This window comes from Pristiophorus japonicus, chromosome 16, assembly GCF_044704955.1.
Source record: "Pristiophorus japonicus isolate sPriJap1 chromosome 16, sPriJap1.hap1, whole genome shotgun sequence".
Taxonomy (NCBI): domain Eukaryota; kingdom Metazoa; phylum Chordata; class Chondrichthyes; family Pristiophoridae; genus Pristiophorus; species Pristiophorus japonicus.
The window spans coordinates 115,199,818-115,225,316 of NC_091992.1; the positions used below are offsets into that span (position 1 = coordinate 115,199,818).

General features: G+C 44.9%; 1 protein-coding gene across 3 annotated transcripts in view; it reads right to left on the reverse strand.

Moving 5' to 3' along the window:
• Positions 1–16,058, reverse strand: part of LOC139226745 (Fc receptor-like protein 5) — a 28,630-nt gene extending 12,572 nt beyond the window's left edge. Inside the window, exons 1-2 of one of the 3 annotated variants that reach the window (XM_070857731.1) lie at positions 15,805–16,058; positions 14,569–14,604 (exon numbers count right to left, since the gene is read on the reverse strand). In XM_070857731.1, the coding sequence (XP_070713832.1) occupies positions 14,569–14,604; positions 15,805–15,838 (70 nt within the window). In that variant the 5' untranslated portion in view covers positions 15,839–16,058. Of the gene's footprint in view, positions 1–14,224; positions 14,328–14,568; positions 14,605–15,804 lie in introns of those variants that run through there. The other 2 variants (XM_070857730.1, XM_070857732.1) reach the window with 2 other exon arrangements.
• Positions 16,059–25,499: the final 9,441 nt, after the last annotated feature.

The following is a 25,499-nucleotide window of genomic DNA, read 5'->3' on the forward strand; positions in this document are numbered from 1 at the left end:
ATGGGTTTCATGAATTGTGTCTCGATCCCCTCCTGATTTTCTTTTCTGCCCTGACAATAATGGCAAAGCTTAATGCCTAGGCAGTAATGACAAAATCAGAAGTTACCATGGGAACTGCACGCATGAATCAGCACCCTGCTATCAGAGCACCAATGCATCATACTGAACTCTCAGTACATTTTGGTGGGATTTGGACTAAGGAAATGTGTACTGGATTCTCCTCTTCAGGGCCAAGCTCCCCCTGCTCCTCTGGAACTGCTACAACCCCTATCCGTTTTCCTGGGTTCACCCTGTATGCACGATGGTCTCCCAGCAGCATTCCCGGCGACAGGAGGGAGCCTGCCAGAGCAAGGGTAGAAAATTCCAACACCACTGCAGCACCAGAAGAGGCGCTGAGGGACCTTAAAGAGGCAGAAGTGCTCCAAAAATGATATCAAGGCTTTCATTGAAGGCTGAGACCAAGGCCTATAGAATGACCAAGGGGGTACTGAAGTTTCATGTTCAGCCATGAACTCATTGAATGGCGGTGCAGGCTAGAAGGGCTGAATGGCCCGCTCCTGCACCTATTTTCTATGTTTCTAATGACGGACAGGAGGGAAATCCCCCTGGGGATCAAGCCCTGTTCCTACTGCTCTTTTCATGCAGTAGGTGGGGAAGGAGCGGCTGGCGGCAGTCCTGGCAGAAGGTGGAATGATGGAGGAAATCCCGGCCTGGACAGTGAGGCAGAAGTAGGGCTCACTGCCTGGAATTTCCCTCATTCGCTGCCTGATTTCAGGAGAATTTCCCTCATTCTCGGCCTGATTTCAGGAGAATTTTCCTCATGAATTTACAAAGTCTGAATTAATTGAAGTTCTAGCTGAGTTCCGGTTTCATCAACCATGCCATTTTTATTCAAGTGAAAAAATATATTGGAAGACTTTACTGTGTTTTTGTTTTGTGCACTTGCTATATTATATGGATTGTTGCTATGTTATATGGATTGTGCACGTTGTATGTTTCCTTAGTTTAAGTATTTATTATCGGTTCTTCTGAGAAACTTAAACATCAGAGCTTGTTTGAACGCTGCCCTTTTGCCTATGGAACCTGTAGCTACCCAGACAGAGCAAATTAAGTCTTTTTCTCTTTAAAGAATGGCCAGGGTTTCAATTTTTAATGGGGCTGTGACCGGAGAACAGAAATATCTGCTATCCAGCACTAATAGTCAGAGACAATAGGTTTTGCAGCTCATATTCTTCGGCTTCCTGCATAACAATGTGAGACGCGAGACCTTCTTCCCATCAAGTAACACAAGCTTCATCCTTTTCACCTCATCCCCACCCAAAAGACATAGAACCACACGTAGAAAAGATTAGAAGTCCAGGAAATTGGAATTTATATTAACAGAGCTATTTTCGACTACTACAGGAAACTGTTAACAATGTGACCACACAGGCGTGACAGAGCTAGGTCCGTTCAACGGCCATCCCCACACATTAAAAAAAATCCACGCACAAGCATCTACCACCCTTCAACATGTAGTTCGGGACCTGGAATATTAGGTCCTTCACTGAAATACCTGTGAACTCATTCCCTTTTTGGCGTGGAAGCAAGTCATCCTCAGTATGAGGGACCGTCTATGATGATGATGGTGATGACATTGAATGAGGCCCCGTCTGCCCTCAGGTGAAGTGAAAAGAATCCACAGCACTATTCGAAGAGCAGGGGAGTTCTCCTGGTGTTTTGGCAAATATTTATTTTTCAACCAACACCACCAAAAACAAGGTTGTAAAAGGCGCTCCAAATTCCTTTTACATGCCTGCACATGCACAGTGGTACTCCTCATTTCAGAGGAAACTGGAGCCTCTGACAGTGCAGCACTCCCTCGGCATTGCATTGAAGTTTCAGCCGAGATTATGTGCTCAATTCTCTGGAGTGGGGCTTGAACCTACAACCTTCTGGCTCATAGGCCTGAGCCAAAGCACTCAACAGCATGCACAGTGAGGCTCTAACACCAACCTATTGGCACAACATCACCTGGTCTGAGGGAGAGACTTGTACTTGCAAATAAATGAACTTCAGCTCCAAGTGTATCTGTTTCACCGCAGGGCCACGAGCCTTGGTAGGGTCAAAGTGGCTTTTTATTAAGCAGCTTATACTGATTTTATTTTTGCTGTATTTACACTGCTATGAACATAAATGCAGCATGGAAGTCTTGGAATAATTAGCTGTTCCATTTTCTGGTCTGTTCTACCTTGCTTACACTAGATTTTACTCTATATTCATTCTCACAAATTTCCTTTGAGACTGTCTGCAGTAGTCTCGAAATCGCGGTAAGCTTCCTGTAGCGTACCTCAGAATGACGAACAGAAAATCAATTCTCTTCAATATTTTTGGCTACTGGAATTATTCTGCACCACCATAGGATTCTCTTTTTCAAGGAGCAAATAGAGCATCACACCTTGAAATTTAAGTTTTATGTTTAAAACCATTAAACAAATTTACTTATCATATAATAGTTACGTTTTTTTTTTTTTACAGTAGTCCTTCCACCCAACTCCTCTACAGGAAAATAATAAAAGAATCATAAGTCTAAAGTGATGTTGTCCAATAGAAATTGCTGACTAGCAACTGACATGGCTATGGTGACACCATTTTAGCCACATCCACTCTTTTCAATAGAAAACTCCTTACACACAGACACACGCATATGCACAGAGAAATTGCGCCCACAGCGGGCTAAGTTCCACCGGATATGTCGTTTTTTTTGGCCGATTGCTCCGGAACCACCCATCTACCGCCCACGTTCTGCTCGGCGGGAGATTGGTCGCGGAGGTTCTGCCGGCGTCACATCCTGCCACCCGCCCATGCTGAAGGATGGAAATCCAGCATTTTCCTCAGGGATGATGGACTCAGATCGACCTGCCGCTCGCCAGAAGGACCGCTAGCAAAAAGCAGGTGTGAGCTGGCTGTGAGTCGGGCGGCAGGGAGAATGGCTCAGGTTGCTGCAGTGCTGCACATCCCGGGTATCCTGCAGACACTGCAGCATTACCAGTGACAGTGTTAGAAAAAGCTTTGCTGGATGTTGTTTTATTTTATTGATAATGCTTTTGTTTAAGTGGGTTTTGAGAAGAGCAACTAAAATGTATGCAAGCTTATGGTAACCATTTTTTTTTTAACCTTGCTGAAACACCTTTATTTAGAACTACAATGGCCAAGGCCAAATAATGATCAATAACAGAAATGTATGCAGCATGTCACATTTTGTAAAGCCAAGCTCATTAATTAATTCTGCGACACAGTCCTTGTAAAAGTTCTCAGAGAAGAACTAGAAATAACATAGAATGTCAGAGACACAGACTTAGAATGATCTATTGTAAGCCTGCGACACAGCATTAGTATGGGAGAGAAAGGGTATAAAGTTAGCTATTCAACTTTGGAGACAGCGCTAATACAGAGGAAACTGAGGAAGGACTACGGTCAACCGAATACAGCAAGGGACAATCGCTGCAGTGATTCAGTGGCCTACCGTTGAGGTTTCAACGAAGAGACTGTAACTATTGCCTTGTTAAGTTTTATTTCTTTGTACTGCAAGGAAACTACTTAATAAAATCTGTTCTGCTTAATCACAAAATACCTGTACCCAGCATGCTTCGTTGTGGTCACGGACATAAGTATACTCTGAGAGATGTAATAAATGTGACAGATCAAATAAACCTCACAGCACATAAAGAGTAACGTGATGGACCTTAACCTGCACAGAAAGAGTTCAGACATGTTACTCCATATGACTCCGTTGAAGGAAAGGTGTGGTAGAGGAAGCGGCAGTGAGTAGCGAAAGAAGGTTAAGGCTCAATGGAGAAGCCCTCCAAGAATTTTGAGACCATTTAATGCGGGACATATTTAGGGACATATTGTGACAGCGCAGATGGTATGGGATTATATCAGGATGAATAAGTGAAAGTTAGAAGATGTAAAGATATGGCACATCCCTGCATCTGAAATTCAGAAATATAGAAACATAAAAAATAGGTGGAGTAGGCCATTCGGCCCTTCGAACCTGCACCACCATTCAATAAGATCATGGCTGATCATTCACCTCAGTACCCCTTTCCTGCTTTCTCTCCATACCCCTTGACCCCTTTAGCCGTGAGGGCCATATCAAACTCCCTCTTGAATATATCCAACGAACTGGCATCAACAACTCTCTGCGGTAAGGAATTCCACAGGTTAACAACCCTCAGTGAAGAAGCTTTTCCTAATTTCAGTCCTAAATGGCTTACCCCTTATCCTTAGACTGTGTTCCCTGGTTCTGGACTTCCCCAACATCGGGAACATTCTTCCTGCATCTAACCTGTCCAGTCCCGTTTCTATGTTTCTATGAGATACCCTCTCATCGTTCTAAACTCCAGTGAATAAAGGCCCAGTCGATCCAGTCTCTCCTCATATGTCAGTCCAGCCATCCCGGGAATCAGTCTGGTGAACCTTCGCTGCACTCCCTCAATAGCAAGAACGTCCTTCCTCAGATTAGGAGACCAAATGGAACACAATATTCCAGGTGAGGCCTCACTAAGGCCCTGTGCAACTGCAGTAAGACCTCCCTGCTCCTATACTCAAATCCCCTAGCTATAAAGGCCAACAAATCATGTGCCTTCTTCACCGCCTGCTGCACCTGCATGCCAACTTTCAATGACTGATGTACCATGACACTCGTTGCACCTCCCCTTTTCCTAATCTGTCACCATTCAGATAATATTCTGCCTTTGTGTTTTTGTCCCCAAAGTGGATAACCTCACATTTATCCACATTATACTGCATCTGCCATGCATTTGCCCACTCACCTAACCTGTCCAAGTCACCCTGCAGCCTCTTAACGTCCTCCTCACAGCTCACACTGCCACTCAGTTTAGTGTCATCTGCAAACTTGGAGATATTACACTCTATTCCTTCATCCAAATCATTAATGTATATTGTCAATAGCTGGGGTCCCAGCACTGAGCCCTGCGGCACCCCACTAGTCACTGTCTGCCATTCTGAAAAGGACCCGTTTATCCCGACTCTCTGCTTCCTGTCTGCCAACCAGTTCTCTATCCACGTCAGTACATTACCCCCAATACCATGTGCTTTGATTTTGCACACCAATCTCTTGTGTGGGACCTTGTCAAAAGCCTTTTGAACGTCCAAATACACCACATCCACTGGTTTTCCCTTGTTCACTCGACTAGTTACATTCTCAAAAAATTCCAGGAGATTTGTCAAGCATGATTTCCCTTTCATAATTCCATGTTGACTTGGACCGATCTTGTCACTGCTTTCCAAATGCGCTGTTATTTCATCTTTAATAATTGATTCCAACATTTTCCCCACTACTGATGTCAGGCTAACCGGTCTATAATTACCTGTTTTCTCTCTCCCTCCTTTTTTAAAAAGTGAGATTACATTAGCTACCTTCCAGTCCATAGTAATTGATCCAGAGTCGATAGACTGTTGGAAAATGATCACCAATGCATCCACTATTTCTAGGGCCATTTCCTTAAGTACTCTGGGATGCAGACTATCAAGCCCCGAGGATTTATAGGCCTTCAATCCCATCAATTTCCCCAACACAATTTCCCGCCTAATAAGGATATCCTTCAGTTCCTCCTTCTCACTAGACCCTCGGTCCCCTAGTACTTCCAGAAGGTTATTTGTGTCTTCCTTCGTGAAGACAGAACCAAGGTATTTGTTCAACTGGTCTGCCATTTCTTTGTTCCCCATTATAAATTCACCTGAATTTGACTGCAAGGGACCTATGTTTGTCTTCACTAATTTTTTTCTCTTCACATATCTATAGAAGCTTTTGCAGTCAGTTTGTGTGTTCCCGGCAAGCTTCCTCTCATACTCTATTTCCCCCTTCCTAATTAAACCCTTTGTCCTCCTCTGCTGAATTCTAAATTTCTCCCAGTCCTCAGGTTTGCTGCTTTTTCTGGCCAATTTATATGCCTCTTCCTTAGATTTAACACTATCCTTAATTTCCCTTGTTAGCCACAGTTGAGCCACCTTCCCCGTTTTATTTTTACTCCAGACAGGGATGTACAATTGTTGAAGTTCATCCATGTGATCTTTAAATGTTTGCCATTGCCTATCCACCGTCAACCCTTTAAGTATCATTCGCCAGTCTATTACACGAGCATTACACGAGGTATGTAAGACGGGAAAATACATTTAATGGACCGCAATGTAACTGATGAACAGGTCATCTCAGGGGTGGCACTCTGCCATGTTTGGCCTTGGAAAAAGTGGGTTAAAGTTCAAGCCTCAAGGTCTGCCCTACAAGTAGTTCAAGTGTGTGTCATTGAATGGCAACCTTCCTGCATTGGTGACCCTTCCTTGTCATGTCGCGATGGCCTGATGGCAGGACCCATTATATATACAGTACAGTCATATGTGGATGGCAAGATATTGCTGATAAAGCAGATTAGCTGAGGGACAGGTGTGTGTTTCTCACAAGGCATCACACATGACATTAAAATCAGACACTCACCAAAAGAGAGTCAACAATGTGAGTATATTTACAACTGCACAATTACAAAGGTGACATAACATAACAACATTTAGGACATTTCCATCAACACCCACCGCTCTACCCACCACCTCTCTTCTCTCCCCCCCCTCCACCGTAGCGAGGCCCATGCTCCTCTTCTTCACCCCACCTTCACCACGGCATCGCGCTCCCCTACCCCTCACTGCCTCTGCTTGATAAGGTTGTGCAGGAGGGCAGCCGGATCTCTGCAGACGTGCGTCTTGGCGAGAAGGTAGGGGGTGTGACTGAAGATGCCAGGATCTCCTGCTCCTCCAGATCCGCCTGCCTTGAGGGTGTGGGGTCGGGGCTTGCACAACGTGCCCAAAAGCCATCACTTGCCTCATCGCCTCAACAGACTCGGTTGGGCGCTCCAACACAGTAATGAGCCTGTCCATCCTGTCATCATGGTGCTGAGTGAAGGTCGTGATGCTGGCAGCGACCCCAGCCATGGTCTGGAACATATCACGACCTATGTCCACGCTCGTCCGTGATAGCTGGACCATCTCCTGAATAGCAGCGAGCCGTCCTGCATCCTCAGCTGATTGCTCGGTACTGGTGGAATCAGGCGCCTTGGTTGCCACCGCCATGGCCTCTGTTCTTGCTCATGTGGAGTTCGTTTCAAACCCCATGAACTTGGAGCCCGACGCAGAGGTTCTCCGGACAGTTGGCACACATAGCAGGAGGTTGGTGTCATCCTCTTCCAGCTCCTCAAGCTCAAGGGGCTCAAACATGGATCCTCCTCCCTCCTCTCTTTCGTGGCTCTGGGTGGCGGAGTTGTGAGCTGTGGATATGGATGATCTGGGGGGTGGGGGGGTGAAGGAAGAAGCTGCTGTCTTGGGCTGGGGACAATGTCGGGGTGGGAGACATTGGGGTCTGACGGCTCCTTTGAATGCCAGAGGTAGATGCTGTGCCTTGATCCGTGCTGTCCGACTCATCATTTGCAAGTAGAGGACAACATTTCAGTCTGTGGGTGGGGGGGGGGGGTTTGCTGGTCAAGTTGACATGTGAGCCGTGCCATCTCACATTGTGCCAGAAGGAGTTCCATCTCTACATGGGCTGCTTCTTCTTAGGCAGTCCCTCGTATCGAGGATGACTTGCTTCCACACCAAAAAGGGATGAGTGCACAGGTGTTTCAATGAAGGACCTAATATTACAGGTTCCGAACTACATGTTGAAGGGTGAAAGATGCGTGTGCGTGGATTTTTTTAACGTGTGGTGACCGTTGCACACCAAACAGGCTTGACAGAGCTAGGTCTTGACCCAGTGTATCTAACCTGTGCTGGACCTGCCCTGGGAGTGCTTGATGGGACACAGAGTAAAGCTCCCTCTACATGGGCACACCAATAATGGCCAATAAAGTGTGCGTAAAACTGCGATTGACTTACGATTGCATGACCTTTCATGCCATGAACATTGCTCACAACGGAGATTAGTATAACCTCACCATGCTGTAGCATGGGATCTGTATCACCCTTTGTGGTTACACGGTGGTGGTCACCCATCAATGCCAATGCACGCCCCTCCAGGCTGCTCAATTCGATCAGCTCTGCTGGGGCCCCTCCTGTGGCACTCAGGCTTGCTGCCTTGGATGTATTTTTATTCTACACAAACAAATGTTGCAGCCTTGACCCCTTTGCTGATGCGCCCCACCCCACACACTCCCAAACACACACACATCTGGCGCAGAACCTTTTTGGAGTTGGACAGGAGGGATGCACTAAATTTTTACTCACTCTTGCTGACGCCACCAAATCGTTACAATGTTTCCTGCATTGGTCCCCGTCCCACACAATGTTGCCCACCGAGGACACGGCCTCACCAATCTCCCTCCAAATACATCTGTCTTGGGGTGGTAGAGGCTTGCCACGACCATCTTGGGTGCGGTCTTTATACCTGTGCTCCACCCACTGATATTAGCTCCTTCATATCCTCTTCATTAAACCAGGGAGCTCTGGGCCTGGTTTTGAAAGTCGTCATTGAAGCTTTTTCCCCCACTCATCCTCAATGATTAAAGGAATGGCTGCTGAAGACTTTGTGGCTCTCAATTTATAGCACTCTCCCCTCTCCAACTCGCAGGTGCAGGGGAGTGCTGTGCCTGTAAGCGCCTGCGCAGATGTCCCATGAGCCTCAAACGCGGCCAAACTGACGTCAGGTGGGTGAAAAGACTACAAACAAAAACTCCCCAAATCTCGCGCATGCACGTTGCAGGGCCTCCGAAGTTCTCCGATTCGAGAGACCTGCACCTGCCACCCACTGATGCCGCCGGCACCCGCTGACGCCTGCTCCCGGCCACCGACTCCCGCTGCTGCCCACACAACCTCACCAAAACTGGCTCCCAATGGGACCCGGCGGCAGCGGGTGCCAAAAAAGTAGGTGCCGCCCAGGGACCTCCGAAAAATGGGCGGGCCTTACCGTTCACCAATTTCAGGGCCCGAGGAAGTAAAGTACTCACAATGATCATTTGCACAGTACTTTTCGTCTTACTGTTTTAGCAACAAATGCACAAAAAGGTTACAGTACACACGCATCCAATGTGCGGATAGAAGTATTGAGACCACATGCCTAATGACAGTGTTTATTACTAATTTTGTATTTGCTAATTGGAAATGCAATAAGCTCTTTCTGAATGCCCAATTAGCCTCAGGTGATAAGTGGTTTGCATTGTAGAGAGAAGGAAAGGCTGAAGTTCCATAGTTTTGAGATCCTGGAAATATGTCATCCAATTTATTTCCCGTCATTACTGCACTGGCAATATTGGGTGTCAGAAATGTCACTGTGTTACTGGCATTCAGCGTTGCTAAGGTAGTGGGACAGGTCCAGGATGTCTTACAGAGCCAATCAATCGCAGCAGGCCATGCGGGAGATTTAAATATATGTTTCTGTTCAACTGGTACGGCCCACATGCTGCAACATGGCAGTGGCTGACTGTAAAGAGAATAACTTCAGAAGCCCACCAACATAATCCAAATGAGCCTCACTCTGGAAGATGCACTGGGATCGGAGTCCTCGAAGATGAGTGCAAAGGTTTCAATATCACTGATCCAGTGGAGTTTGTCAGATTGGAAAATCTAGGCCATTGTTTTTATTTATGTTGTACAGTGAGAGAGAAACTGAACTCAAAATCAAGGGTTTGAAAGTGTATTTTCAATTACACTTGGGTTTTTAAATCATGATGTTGTTTACATTGTACATTAATGATTTAGACGAGGGGATTAAATGTAGTATCTCCAAATTTGCGGATGACACTAAGTTGGGTGGCAGTGTGAGCTGCGAGGAGGATGCTATGAGGCTACAGAGTGACTTGGATAGGTTAGGTGAGTGGGCAAATGCGTGGCAGATGAAGTATAATGTGGATAAATGTGAGGTTATCCACTTTGGTGGTAAAAACAGAGAGACAGACTATTATCTGAATGGTGACAGATTAGGAAAAGGGAAGGTGCAACGAGACCTGGGTGTCATGGTACATCAGTCATTGAAGGTTGGCATGCAGGTACAGCAGGCGGTTAAGAAAGCAAATGGCATGTTGGCCTTCATAGCGAGGGGATTTGAGTACAGGGGCAGGGAGGTGTTGCTACAGTTGTACAGGGCCTTGGTGAGGCCACACCTGGAGTATTGTGTACAGTTTTGGTCTCCTAACTTGAGGAAGGACATACTTGCTGTTGAGGAAGTGCAGCGAAGATTCACCAGACTGATTCCCGGGATGGTGGGACTGACCTATCAAGAAAGACTGAATCAACTGGGCTTGTATTCACTGGAGTTCAGAAGAGTGAGAGGGGACCTCATAGAAACGTTTAAAATTCTGACGGGTTTGGACAGGTTGGATGCAGGAAGAATGTTCCCAATGTTGGGGAAGTCCAGAACCAGGGGTCACAGTCTAAGGATAAGGGGTAAGCCATTTAGGACCGAGATAAGGAGAAACTTCTTCACCCAGAGAGTGGTGAACCTGTGGAATTCTCTACCACAGGAAGTAGTTGAGGCCAATTCACTAAATATATTCAAAAGGGAGTTAGATGAAGTCCTTACTACTCGGGGGATCAAGGGGTATGGCGTGAAAGCAGGAAGTGGGTACTGAAGTTTCATGTTCAGCCATGAACTCGTTGAATGGCGGTGCAGGCTAGAAGGGCTGAATGGCCTGCTCCTGCACCTATTTTCTATGTTTCTATGTTTCTATGTTTCTCGATCGTTAGTTAGAAACTCATAGCCGTCTCTTACAATGCTTTCCTCGCACAGTGCTAATTCTCTCAAAATCCACTACCAATTCAATGGGATGGGGTGAAGGGTCAGGAGCCACCTTTAGTCTCATACCCTTGTGTTAATCTGTGAATGGGCCATTAAGTCCCACAGGATTTCCTCTTTCCTGAGATTTAATTTGAAATCTTTATCAGCCATTTTTAAATTCTTCATTTCTCACAATGTTTTCTTTCCATAACATTTATGACCCTTTAGCAACACTCAGATTTACATTCTAAACGGTTACATTGCCAATATATTAATAACTACCTGTTTCATACTTGTTCGCTACTTTGCATTTTTATTCACACTAACAAATTTACCTACTTGGAGATTTTTCTGCTCGGTGCTACTGGTGCACTACTGATGCACAAATTGGGAAATTCCACAAGGCAATCCAATTATTTTCCAACCATTAAAATAAATGGCCAGAAAATCACGGACTGCGAGTGTGGAATTTTCCAATACTTGGAAAAGGATTTCTTGGATTGTATAAGGGATGGTTTTCTAGACCAATATGTCGAGGAACCAACTAGAGTGCAGGCCACCCTAGACTGGGTCTTGTGTAATGAGAGAGGATTAATTAGCAATCTTGTCGTGCGAGGCCCCTTGGGGAAGAGTGACCATAATATGGTAGAATTCTTCATTAAGATGGAGAGTGACACAATTAATTCAGAGACTAGGGTCCTGAACTTAAAGAAAGGTAACTTCGATGGTATGAGACGTGAATTGGCTAGGATAGACTGGCGAATGATACTTAAAGGGTTGACGGTGGATGGGCAATGGCAGACATTTAAAGATCACATGGATGAAGTACAACAATTGTACATCCCTGTCTGGCGTAAAAATATAACGGGGAAAGTGGCTCAACCGTGGCTAACAAGGGAAATTAGGGATAGTGTTAAATCCAAGGAAGAGGCATTTAAATTGGCCAGAAAAAGCAACAAACCTGAAGACTGGGAGAAATTTAGAATTCATCAGAGGAGGACTAAGGGTTTAATAAGGAGAGGGGAAAAAAAGAGTATGAGAGTAAACTTGCAGGGAACATAAAAACTGACTGCAAAAGCTTCTATAGATATGTGAAGAGAAAAAGATTAGTGAAGACTAATGTAGGTCGCTTGCAGTCAGAATCAGATGAATTCATAATGGGGAACAAGGAAATGGCAGACCAATTGAACAAATACTTTGGTTCTGTCTTCACTAAGGAAGACACAAATAACCTCCTGAAAATACTAGGGGACCGAGGGTCTAGCGAGAAGGAGGAATAGAGGGAACTGAGGGAAATCCTTATTAGTCAGGAAATGATGTTAGGGAAATTGATGGGATTGAAGGCCGATAAATCCCCAGGGCCTGGTAGTCTGCATCCCAGAGTACTTAAGGAAGTGGCCCTAGAAATAGTAGATGCATTGGTGGTCATTTTCCAACATTCCATGGACTCTGGATCAGTTCCTATGGATTGGAGGGTAGCTAATGTAACCTCACTTTTTTTAAAAAGGAGGGAGAGAGAAAACAGGGAATTATAGACCAGTTAGCCTGACATCAGTAGTGGGGAAAATGCTGGAATCAATTATTAAAGATGTAATAGCAGCGCATTTGGAAAGCAGTGACAGGATCAGTCCAAGTCAGCATGGAATTATGAAAGGGAAATTATGCTTGACAAATCTTCTAGAATTTTTTGAGGATGTAACTAGTAGGGTGGATAAGGGAGAACCAATGGATGTGGTGTATTTGTACTTTCAAAAGGCTTTTGACAAGGTCCCACACAAAAGATTGGTGTGCAAAATTAAGGTACATGGGATTGGGGATAATGTATTGACGTGGATAGAGAACTGGTTGGCAGACAGGAAACAAAGAGTGGGAATAAACGGGTCCTTTTCAGAATGGCAGGCAGTGACTAGTGGGGTACTGCAAGGTTCAGTACTGGGACCCCAGCTATTTACAATATATATTAATGATTTAGACGAAGGAATTGAATGTAATATCTCCAAGTTTGCAGATGACACTAAGCTGGGTGGTAGTGTGAACTGTGAGGAGGATGCTAAAAGGCTGCAGGGTGACTTGGACAGGTTAGGTGAGTGGGCAAATGCATGACAGATGCAGTATAATGTGGATAAATGTGAAGTTATCCACTTTGGTGGCAAAAACAGGAAGGCAGATTATCTGAATGGTGAAAGATTAGTAAAAGGGGAGGTGCAACGAGACCTGGGTGTCATGGTACATCAGTCATTGAAAGTAGGCATGCAGGTACAGCAGGCTGTAAAGAAAGCAAATGGCACGTTGGCCTTCGTAGCGAGAGGATTTGTGTGTAGGAGCAGGGAGGTCTTGGTGAGACCATACCTTGAATATTGTGCGCAGTTTTGGGCCCCTAACCTGAGGAAGGACATTCTTGCTATTGAGGGAGTGCAGCAAAGGTTCACCAGACTGATTCCCAGGATGGCAGGACTGACATATGAAGAAAGACTGGATCGACTAGGCTTATATTCACTGGAATTTAGAAGAATGAGAGGGTATCTCATAGAAGCATATAAAATTCTGACGGAATTGGACAGGTTAGATGCAGGAAGAATGTTCCCGATGTTGGGGAAGTCCAGAACCAGGAGTCACAGTCTAAGGATAAGGGGTAAGCCATATAGGAGGGAGATGAGGAGAAACCTTTTCACCCAGAGACTTGTGAACCTGTGGAATTCTCTACGACAGAAAGTTGTTGGCCAGTTTGTTAGATATATTCAAAAGGGAGTTAGATGTGGCCCATATGGCTAAAGGACTCAAAGGATATGGCGAGAAAGCAGGAAAGGGGTACTGAAGTTGCATGATCAGCCATGACCATATTGAATGGTGGTGCAGGCTCGAAGGGCCGAATGGCTTACTCCTGCACCAATTTTCTATGTTTCTATGCTCCCGACATGCACCCGAAGCGCTGAAGCTGAACGCTGTGACCATTGTATATTTATCATTCATTGCTTTTTCCTTCCTTTGTCGTTTTTTTTTTTAAATGCAAAACATTTTTGTTCATCTGTCTCTTTGAGATTACTTATCATCCCTCAAATGTCTCTCCTTTTCTTTTATTACTCTTTTCCTTTAATTGTTCCTTTTTTGTCAGCACCTACAATCCAACTCATTGAGAATAGACTATTTCGTCTTAGGATTACAATGCTATACATGTTTGATTATAATTTTGATCTGGACATCAGAAGGATCCTTACGGTCCACTGATGCCTGTGGGTGTCACGTACTCTGATCCTTTTTACTCATGAAAGAATACTGGCAGTGGGAAGATAGCCAATATTGCTCTCTTATCTGCTTTCCACAACGATGTCTCATGGTTCAGATGACGCCAATAGTGACTTCACTATGTTGGCTCCCTCTTATTTAGCATATTTGCACTAAACCAAAAATGCAGTTCTGCTACAGTTATGAATAACCTAAGTGGAAATGGAAATAAAAAACATTTCTTACCGGAGGAGCAGTCTTAGTCTTTAATGGCAGCCATAACAAAGTGCTGCATTGTACAGTGTTCTTGTGACTCAGACCAAGCCACCGCTTTCGGTCCGAGTTCAATGAGAACCAAGATCCTCGAACTTTTGAGTAACGTGGCTTTACGGTCATAATACATCTACCCTATTTGTTTACGAGATAAACCATGTGTGACACTCAACATTTAGTTGCGACGTGCTGTACATACTTTCTCTCAATAGTTAGTGATAATTTTTCAAATGGTTATGATAACACGAACATAGCATAATTACATTGTACTTACAAAAGCTGAATGCAATCTAGTGATATAACAGAGCAGTACTCACCTGCGAGTTCCTGGCATGTAGCATATTGAGCCAAAGCTGTAAGAGGAGAACATCATTATATGCGTTGTAGTGTTTACACATACGCCTATGCAATATTTTTTTCGATGTATCCATGTATGCGTGATGCTTAAATCTTATTTTAGGGTTAAACCCAATAATTACACCCTAAAAGATGAATTCCAAAATTAAGTTAAACAACAACAACTTGTATTTATATATTTTATTTATGTATTTAACACGATAAACCTGGAGAGATCAATGTTAGCAGACTCGGTTCTGGTGCGATGCGGACAACCGTGTAAGGGACAACAGGAGTATTCAGCGTACCTTCAGTCACTTTACAAATTGCTGAACGAAGTTGCGTGAGGGAAGAAGACGCTAGGATGTAGCTAATGCTACCCCTCAACTCCTTTTCAGCATTATATTGTGAGGACAGTTGTAAACATTTATTACTTCAAATATTGTATTTATTCCTTCCTTCATTGGCTGTAAATCGCTTTGAGACGTCCGGTAGTTGTGAAAGACTATATAATAAATGCAAATCTCTCTTTTTTCCAAAATTGTTTGGTTGATTATATCCAAAGTTTCTATTTACAACCAGTGCGTTTTATTTTGTCTTGAAATGGAATGAATTTGCTGACAGTTAATTCCACCAAATATTTTGACGCACATTCTTGAAAAGAAGTGCCCAAATATCAGAAAGCTTACCGATAGTGGATTCCTGTTTAGTGCAAGTTCAATTAGCTAACAAAAAATTTCGCTTATAGAATCATTCTTAGCAAAAGTTGGCTTTTTCCACAGTTAGTAATCCTATAACTGGTACATTGACAGTAAATTGCTCCTAAAGCACATGATTTTAAGTGGAGAAAGCTATAAAATACTAGAGAGAGATTTAATAGAACTTAACAATTACATGACAAAACTCTTAAGGACTTTTGTGCGTTTATATTAAGTGGAGCGTACTTGGTGTTAAGTAGATCTGCCTGTATGTACAGAAATATAACAGGGCCCTTTTACAAACTCTGCGATTAAAATGAGATCTGAGAAAACTTGAATTTTTTTGATTCCTGAGAGAACCAACTTGATTTTGAATATGCACTTCCCCACAACGTGCTCTGCAAATCAATATTGGGGTTTTAAAAAGAATGAGTATTATAATACACTGCATATTCTATTCATATTAACATTTTTTTCTCTACTTCATTGAAAAATGCCAACTGTAATACTAATACTCACCGAACAGAAATAATAGGTGGAAATAAATTTTCATTTTCTTAACCAAGTTATTCCCTTTTTGGTGTTGTAGTTTGTTGTTGATCAATGAACATCAAGTCAAGTCAAATTACTTCATTAGCTCTTCAACAAACACAGCGGTGACAATGGAATGTGTTTTTCCTCTTGTGCTGGCAGATGGCTGAGACCCACACACCCGGAACTGGGAGTTTCTCGCACACACTCGGAGCTGTGATAACTGCACGAGAGTGGAAGTGGAAAAGGACAAGGACATCCTGCATTATGATTGGTCAGAATAAACTCACCAGGCTTCCTTTTCCAGCACACTCATAATTTGAAAAACAGATTTGGACAAAAGTATCTTTCTTAAAGGGAAAGGACACACAGCGAAGAATATGTCTTCCTTTTATGTTGCAATTTTGTGAATTTAAAAAAATCACCCGAGTGTAATGCGATCCTTCTTGCCAGCATTGCTCTCCATCCCGGAGCTAACCAACATTTCAGTTCAAATGGAAGCCATGTGGCTGATTCATGCTTGTATCTACATAAACTATGCTGAGTCAACAACTGTTAACATTGCCTAATGAAGAATCATCTTCATAAGCGGTCCCTCGTATTGAGGATGACTTGCTTCCACACCAAAAAAGGATGAGTTCACAGGTGTTTCAATGAAGGACCTAATATTACAGGTTCCGAACTACATGTTGAAGGGTGGAAGATGCCTGTGTGTGGATTTTTTTTAACATGTGGTGGCCGTTGCACACCAGCCACCACACGGGCTTGACAGAGCTAGGTCTTCGTCCAGTGGCAAGGGTTAACCAAGACGACTGGAGACCAGCTCTGCTGCACGGACCTAGTGCGCACACATATCGCAGTGTGGGCTGGCCTGTGCTACCCCTGGGCCCTCACCTCTTCTGGGCCCCGAGCTCACACCTCTCAAGAGAAGAATGACATCCTGTTCACTCCCATGTCAATCCAGAATGTTCGTGCTAATTTTAAATAATGAATTCATAAACAGTTAGAAAAACAAAAAAATAATATTCTGGAATAGAAACTGCCTATGTGAGCTTTTCCTGCTTTAATTACAACCGGCCACCAGAAGAGGAACCGCAGAGCCACCACTGGCAGGAGGCTGCAATTACACCGTGACAAGTTTATATAGAAAATTTCCATTATAAATGTGGACATAAGAATTTATAATAGAAATATATAAAGGAGGACAGGGTGTGTGACTTTACAATGGGGACAACAGGTCTACTTGCCTTGCTTGATTAATTTCCCACCCTCTAACCCCACTTCATCTGAAGACTACATTTGGCCTTGACTCCTGTATGGTTTCTGTGACAAATGTACATTTTAGTCAACTTAACCATTTAAGCAGCCAATAATAATGTTCCTATTTCACTCTCTAAAGCTATACTGCTGAAATGGTGGATGTAATGTATTTGCTTCATGGGTTCTTTGCTTAAGAATTCATAGCAACACATTGCTATTAAGAACGAGTTGGTTTATTTAAAGTTTTATCGCACTACATATTACCAGTTCATCCACTAGGCTCACAACTGCATACCTCATCGTGGATGACCTGGACTCAACTGACTGGGGTTTTATTGAGACTTGTGAACATCATATGACTGGCTAAATCACTCTTAATGCAACAGCTCTACAAACCTGTGAGCATACATTACAGTGGACATACTCTGCATCTGGACCAGGAAGGCAACATCTACACCATGCGAGTTCTATTTCTCCTGAAGCAAACCACTCGCCTGTACTCTCAACACCTTCTTGCCATCCTTTTGCTTGAGAATCCAAGTCTGCTGCATGTCACGAGTGTAAATTCTTGATCTCCTGAGATTGACAAGATCAAGAATTTATATCCAGTGGGCAGCAGAGTTGGATCCCTGAGCAAAGCCCCAGCAGCAGGAAGAGATTAGTAGCAACAGTGAGCAGCAAATCAGGGGGAAAAGAGTGCTTCTGAGAACTATTAGGGGACGGTGGGGGGGGGGGGCAGGGGGGTGGCACAGAGGAGAATAAAGCTCAGAGGGAACGAAGAATTCCTCTGGGAACTGGACGCAAGGTGAAAGGGGAAAAAACTGCCCCCGTGACCTGGAGAGATATGGGGGGGGGGGGGAAAGAGAGAGTGGGACAGTGCCTCTGTGAACAGGAGGGATTGAGTAGAATGGTGCCTCTGTGAACTGAAGGGTGAGAAGAAAATTGCCTCTAAACTGAGTGGGTAGGAAGGTCGTGCAAAGAGGAGAAAAACTTTTTAAAACAGTTTTACCAATTTTTTTCAAAGAAAAAGCATAATGGATTCTGGGTTTTATAAATAGGGTACAAAAGCAAAGAGGTAATACTAACCCTAAACACGTCATTAGTTTGGCCACAGTTTGAAGATTGCACCCAGTGTGTGTTTGTTTTTACTTCAGGAAGGATGTCAAGGCTATAGGAAATTCACTAAGATCATACTGGGGATGGGTCAAGGCTTTAGGTCGGAGGAAAGACTACAGAAATTGGGCTCTTTTCATTAGAACAAAATGTTAGGTGATCTAAGAAGTGTTCAAAATGATGAGAAAATTTGATGGTTAATCTTGAAAAACTATTTCCACCGAATGTAACTAAAGGAATAAATTTAAGTTCATCACCAAAAGAGGAGTTATGAGAATATTTCCTTGCCACATAGGGCTGTTAGGACATGGAATACAGAAACATGAGTGGAAGCAGAATTTATGGTAGGTTTTTAAAAGGAGCTATCCAATTAGTCCCGCTCCCCTGTTCTTTCCCCATAGCCATAAAAAATAAGTCTGTCTCCGCTGGTTACCGACCCTCCTGCCAGTGGAAAGTTTCTCCCTATGTAATCTATCAAAACCCCTTCAAAATTTTGGACACCTCTATTAAATCTCCCCTCAACCTTTGCTGCTCTAAACAGAACAACCCCAGCTTCTCTAATCTATCCACATAACTGAAGTCCCTCATCCCTGGTACCATTCTAGTAATCTACTCTGCACCCTATCCAATGCCTTGACATCCTTCTTGAAGTGTGATGCCCAGTACTGCACATAATACTCCAGCTGAGGTCTAACCAGTGATTTATAAAGATTTAGCATAACTTCCTTGCTTTTGTACTCTATGCCTGTGTTTATAAAGCCAAGAATCATAGAATCCCATATGATATTTTAAAAATGACAACTTGTATTTATATAGCGCCTTTAACATAGTGAAACATCACAAGGCGCTTCACAGGAGTATTATGAGACAAAAAATTTGACACAGCCACATAAGAAGAAATTAGGACAAGTGACCAATGGTCAAAGAGGTAGGTTTTAAGGAGCGTCTTGAAGGCGGAAAGGGAGGTAGAGAGGCGGAGACGTTTAGGCAGAGAATTCCAGAGCTTAGGGCCTCGGCAACAGAAGGCATGGCCACCAATGGTTGAGCAATTATAATCAGGGATGCTCAAGAGGGTAGAACTAGAGGAACACAGACAGCTCGGGGGTGGGGGGGATGGAGGAGATTACAGAGATAGGGAGGGACAATACCATGGAGGGATTTGAAAACAAGGATGAGAATTTTGAAATCAAGGCATTGTTTAACCGGGAGCCAATGTAGGTCAGTGAGCACAGGGGTTATTGTGTTCCTAACACAGATGAGACTGCACACAGGGAGGTTAAAGTAACAGTGACCTCAGTCTTTATTAAGACACTCCAGAGTGAGGAACAGGCCTTAGCAGCCGGCTTATATACAGTGCTCCCAAGGGATGCTGGGATCCCTTGGGACTTCAGGGGATGCGCTCCCTGGTGGCGGAACATGGGAGTGCATGCTTTACAGATACACAACATCACTGCCCCCCTCCCAAAGTCAAAGTGAAAACTATTTACAAGGTGAGGCGGTCGGGAGCCTTTATTTCCCTGGTGGACTGCCTCGGTACAAATGTCTGTTCTGGTGTGTTGGCTGTGCCCTCGCTGGGCTGGTACGTTGTTGGCCCTGCAGGGCTGCTGGGTGAGCCTGGCTTTGCTGGGCTGTTGGGCGTGATGGGTTCGATTTCCTGGTCCGGGGTGGTGTCGTTGATCCTTTGGGTGTGTGTTGTGGGCTCGAAAAAGGTGGTGTCTGCTGTGGGTTGTTCAGGGCAGTCTGTGAACTGCAACCTCGTTTGGTCCAGGTGCTTTCTGCAAATTTGTCCATTGTCTATTTTGACTACAAACCCGACTCCCTTCTTTAGCTATCACCATGCCCACGATCCACTTGGGACCATGTCCATAGTTTAGCACATACACAGGGTCATTCAGATCAATTTCCCGTGACACAGTGGCGTGACCATCATTTACATTTTGTTGCTGTTGCCTGCTCTCTACCTGATCATGCAGGTTGGGGTAAATCAGCGAGAGTCTGGTTTTAAGTGAGCTTTTCATGAGTAGCTCAGCCGGGGGCACCCGTGAGCGAGTGGGGTCTCATGCAGTAGCTGAGCAGTACTCGGGACACGCGGGTTTGGAGTGAACCTTTTGTGACTCCTTTAAGGCTCTGTTTGATTGTTTGTACTGCCCGCTCTGCCTGCCCATTGGGAGTCATGAATTCTTTAAATTCGGCACTGATGAAACATGGCCCCACTGACCAGTATGTCAGGCAGGCTGTGGGTGGCAAACATGGCCCTCAGGCTTTCAATGGCGGCGGTGGCGGTGCTTCCCAACATTATTTCACATTCAATCCATTTTGAAAAAGCATCCACCACCACCAGGAACATTTGACCGAGAAACGGGCCCGCATAGTCGACATGGATCCTCGACCATAGTCTGGAGGGCCAGGATCACAAATTTAGTGGTGCCTCTCTGGGCACGTTGCTCAACTGAGCACACACACACTGCATTGCCGTACACAGGACTAAGTCAGAGTCGATACCAGGCCACCACACGTGGGATCTGGTTATCGTTTTCATCATTACTATACCCGTGTGTGTGCTATGGAGATCCGAGATGAACGTCTCCCTGCCCTTTTTTGGTAGCACTACGCGGTTACCCCATAACAGGCACTCTGCCTGAATGGACAGCTCGTCCTTTCGCCACTGGAATGGCTTGCATTTCAACGGGGATGCTGGCCCAGCTCCCATGCAGTACACAGTTTTTTTACTAGGGACAGCAGAGGATTTTGGCTGGTCCAAGTCCTAATCTGGTGGGCCATGACAGGTGATTTATCATTTTCAAACGCTTCCATGACCATCAACAAGTCTGCGGGCTGCGCCACCATCAACAAGTTTGCAGGCTGCGCCATTTCCACCCCCGTGGTGGGCAATGGTAGCCGACTGAGAGCATCCGCAGAGTTCTCGGTGCCTGGCCTGTGGCGGATGGTATAATTCTACGCTGATAGTCCGCATACAAAGGTGGGCACTCACGCTGAGGCATTAGTATTTATCCCCTTGTTTTCAGCGAACACGGATATGAGGGGCTTTAGATCGGTTTCCAGCTCAAATTTGAGGCCAAACAGGTACTGATGCATTTTCTTTGCTCTGAACAAACACGCTAATGCCTCTTTCTCAATCATGCTGTAGGCCCTCTCGGCCTTAGATAAGCTCCTGGAGGCATAGGCGACAGGTTGCAACTTCCCCGCAACATTAGCTTGTTGTAATACACGCCCGACTCTGTACCACGACGGATCACATGCTAGCACAAGTCTTTTACACGGGTTATACAATACAAGCAGCTTGTTGGAGCATAAAATATTTCTGGCTTTCTCAAAAGCAATTACTTGTTTTTTTTCCCCATACCCAGTTCTCACCTTTACACAATAACACATGTAGGGGCTCTAAGAGGGTGCTTAACCGCGGTAGGAAGTTACCAAAATAGTTGAGGAGTCACAGGCACGACCGCAGCTCCGTGACGTTCTGTGGCCTGGGCGCATTCCTGATCGCCTCCGTCTTGGCGTCTGTGGGCCGAATGACATCCGCCGTGATCTATCTCCCCAAAAGCTCCACTTCTGTTGCCATGAAGACACTCTTCGACCTCTTCAGCCGCAGCCCTACGTGATCCAGTCGCTGGAGGACTTCCTCCAGGTTTTGTAGGTGCTCGACGGTGTCCCGACCCGTGACCAATATGTCATCCTGAAAAACCACCATGCGTGGTACCGACTTGAGTAGGCTCTCCATGTTTCTCTGGAAGATCGCTGCAGCTGACCGAATTCCAAACGGGCATCTGTTGTAGATGAACAGTCCCTTGTGCGTGTTGATGCAGGTGAGGCCCTTCGAAGGCTCCTCCAGCTCCTGTGTCATGTAGGCCGAAGTCAGGTCGAGTTTGATGAACGTCTTGCCTCCTGCCAGTGTTGCAAATAGGTCGTCTTCCTTAGGTAGCAGGTATTGGTCCTCCAGCGAGAAACGATTAATAGTTACTTTATAATCGCCGCAAATCCTGACCGTGCCATCACTTTTGAGTACTGGAACAATCAGGCTGGCCCACTCGCTGAAGTCCACTGGGGAGATGATGCCCTCGCATTGCAGCCTGTCCAGCTCGATTTCCACTCTCTCCCTCATCATGTGAGGTACCACTCGCGCCTTGTGGTGAATGGGTCATGCCTCTGGGACCAACTCGATCCGCACCTTCGCCCCGGAAAAGTTTCCAATGCCTGGCTCAAAAAGGGAAGGAAATTTGTTAAGAACCTGGGTGCATGAGGCCTCATCGACATGTGATAGCGTTCGGATGTCATTCCAGTTCGTGAATTTTGCCCAGCCAGCTCCTTCCAAGCAGTGTGGGGCCATCGCCCGGGACAATCCAGAGTGGCAGTTCATGCACCGTGCCCTCGTAGGTGACCTTGACCATGGCGCTGCCCAGGACAGTGATGAGCTCTTTGGTGTATGTTCTCAGTTTCAAGTGGATGGGGCTCAGGGCTGGTCTGAGTGCCTTGTTGCATCACAGTCTCTGAAACATCTTTTTACTCATGATGGATTGGCTAGCGCCAGTGTCCAGTTCCATGGCTACGGGTAAGCCATTCAATTTTACATTTAGCATTATGGGTGGACATTTCATTGAAAATGTGTGCACCCTGTGTACTTCAGCAGCTGCCTCCTCTCTCTGAGGCTCAAAATTGCTTTGATCCACCATGGACCGATCTTCCTCTGCCACGTGGTAGTTAACAGGTTTTGCAGAGCTTGCAGCTAGTCAGCAGTGCCCCATTGTTCCACAGCTCTTGCAAACATACCCTTTGAAGCAGCATGAATAGAAACATAGAAACATAGAAAATAGGTGCAGGAGTAGGCCATTCGGCCCTTCTAGCCTGCACCGCCATTCAATGAGTTCATGGCTGAACATGCAACTTCAGTACCCCATTCCTGCTTTCTCACCATAGGCTGAATGGAAGCCTCCACAACGTCAACAAAGTGTGAATTGCCTTGCATTCATCCTTTGTTGCGAACTCAGTCATCTGGGTCACCTGAGGCCTGCTGGCAGTTGCAGACTTGTGGTTTCTGCTCTGTACATTTCTGCTCGCAAACACAGTTCCAGTTAATTTATGAACATTGCTAGCACTTGTGTGCTGAGAGATTTGTTTGGTGTTATCACTGGTGGACATAAATGCCTGTGCTATCGCAATGGCCTTACTGAGGGTCGGTGTCTCTACAGTCAAAAGTTTTCGTAGGCTGGTCTTGTGGCCAATGCCCAGTACAAAAAAGTCTGAGCATTTGCTCCAGGTAGCCATCAAACTCACATTGTCCTGCAAGTCGCCTTAGCTCGGTGATGTAGCTCGTCACTTGCTGACCTTCAGATCGCTGGCACGTGTAGAACCGAAATCTCGCCATCAGCACGCTCTCCCTCAGGTTAAGATGCTCCCGAACCAGTGTACGCAGCTCCTCTTATGACTTATCTGTGGGTTTTACCGGAGCCAGAAGATTCTTCATGAGGCTGTAGGTCGGTGCCCCGCAGACCGTGAGGAGGACCGCTCTCTTTGCAGCGCTTCCTTCTCCATCCAGCTCATTGGCTACAAAGTACTAGTCTAGCCGTTCGACATAGGCCTCCCAGTCCTCACCCTCCGAGAACTTCTCTCGGATGCCCACAGTTTGCTGCATCTTTGCATTGGATTTGTATACTCGTCGCCAGTTATTGTGTTCCTGACACAGATGAGACTGCACACAGGGAGGTTAAAGTAACAGTGACCTTAGTCTTTATTAAGACACTCCAGAGTGAGGAACAGGCCTTGGAGGCTGGCTTATATACAGTGCTCCCAAGGGATGCTCGGATCCCTTGGGACTTCAGGGGATGCACTCCCTGGTGGCGGAACATGGGAGTGCATGCTTTACAGAGACACAACAGGGGTGATGGGGGAGCAGGACTTGGAGAGAGTTAGGACATGAGAAGCTGAATTTTGGATCACCTCTAGTTTAAGTAGGGTAGAATGTAGGGTAGAAAACAGCCTTATCAACTTGTCCTGCCACCTTCAAAGATTTGTGTATGTAAACCCCCAGGTGTCTCTGTTCCTGCACCCTCTTTAAAATTGTACCATTTCGTTTATATTGGCTCTCCTTATTCCTGGTTCCAAAATGCATGACTTAACACTTTTCTGCATTAAATTTAATCTGCCATTTCACCAGTCTATGTTTCACCAGTATATCTAATTAATATAAAACAACTTAAACAGCTTAACGGATCATTGATAATAGTGTAGAATGCAATTTCAATCCACTTTTATTTATTTGGGTCACTTATATTTTTAATAAAGTGGACTTCCATTCTAATTAGGTAGCCCTGTTCTACAATGATAGCAATGTAGCTGTGTTGTCAGAGGTTTTGCAGAGGGCTCAAGGAAAATGTCATGGTTGATTCCAGGCTGTAAATTATTAGTACAGACTCGCAGAGCTAAAATTATTTTCATCGGAGAAAGTGAAAGGGGAAAAGAGACATGATCCCGTTCTTTAAAATGTGGAAAGGCATGGATACTGTAGATGTTAACAGGCTATTGGATTTGGAAGATGATCAAAAGAACTGGAGGGGGGGGGGGGGGGGTCAGAGGTTCAAATTTAAGCTTCAAGTGAGACTAAAGCTTAGAAGAGCAATGGATATGGGAAACAGCCTCCCAGTAAAAACAGCTGATATCCTGCTCATTAACTCCTTCAAAAAAACAACTAGACAACAGTCTGACTGGGAATAGGATGAGTCAATAAATAAGTATATGCTTAGTTAATCAAATACCTCACAGGACATAATGGGCTAGACTTTCCACTTCACATCGCCCATCTAAGGCCCAGCTATCGCCCAAAACGGACCTCTATCGCCCATTTTGAGCAAAAAGTGGAAACTAGGCCCAAAATTTCGCCAGAAAAATAGGCTCCCAAGTTTCCACTTTGAAAACTGAGATGATCGCCCACACAAGGCCCATCCCAAGTATCGACACCGAGCATGCACTTCGCTGGGCCGATGCAAGGCCCAAAAGAGTGCTGAAAAACAGTTGCTTTTTCAGGGCCGAAGAGAAGGAAATGGGCACTACGGACACCATTTTTAACTTCGGAGGAAGAGTGGAGAATTAATTGAGAGTTATTTAGAGAGTAAAATTGAAGAAAATTGTACTCAGACATTTGGGACAGGGAATATAAATAGGTATTATCAAATTAGTTATGCTAAATAGATCTCATATATTGGAATTATTTAGTAAATAGCTTTTACATAGTGAAGTTATTTAATGATATTGTTGGTGCCTATCAAACTGACGGGTATACAGCTTAGAGAGTATAG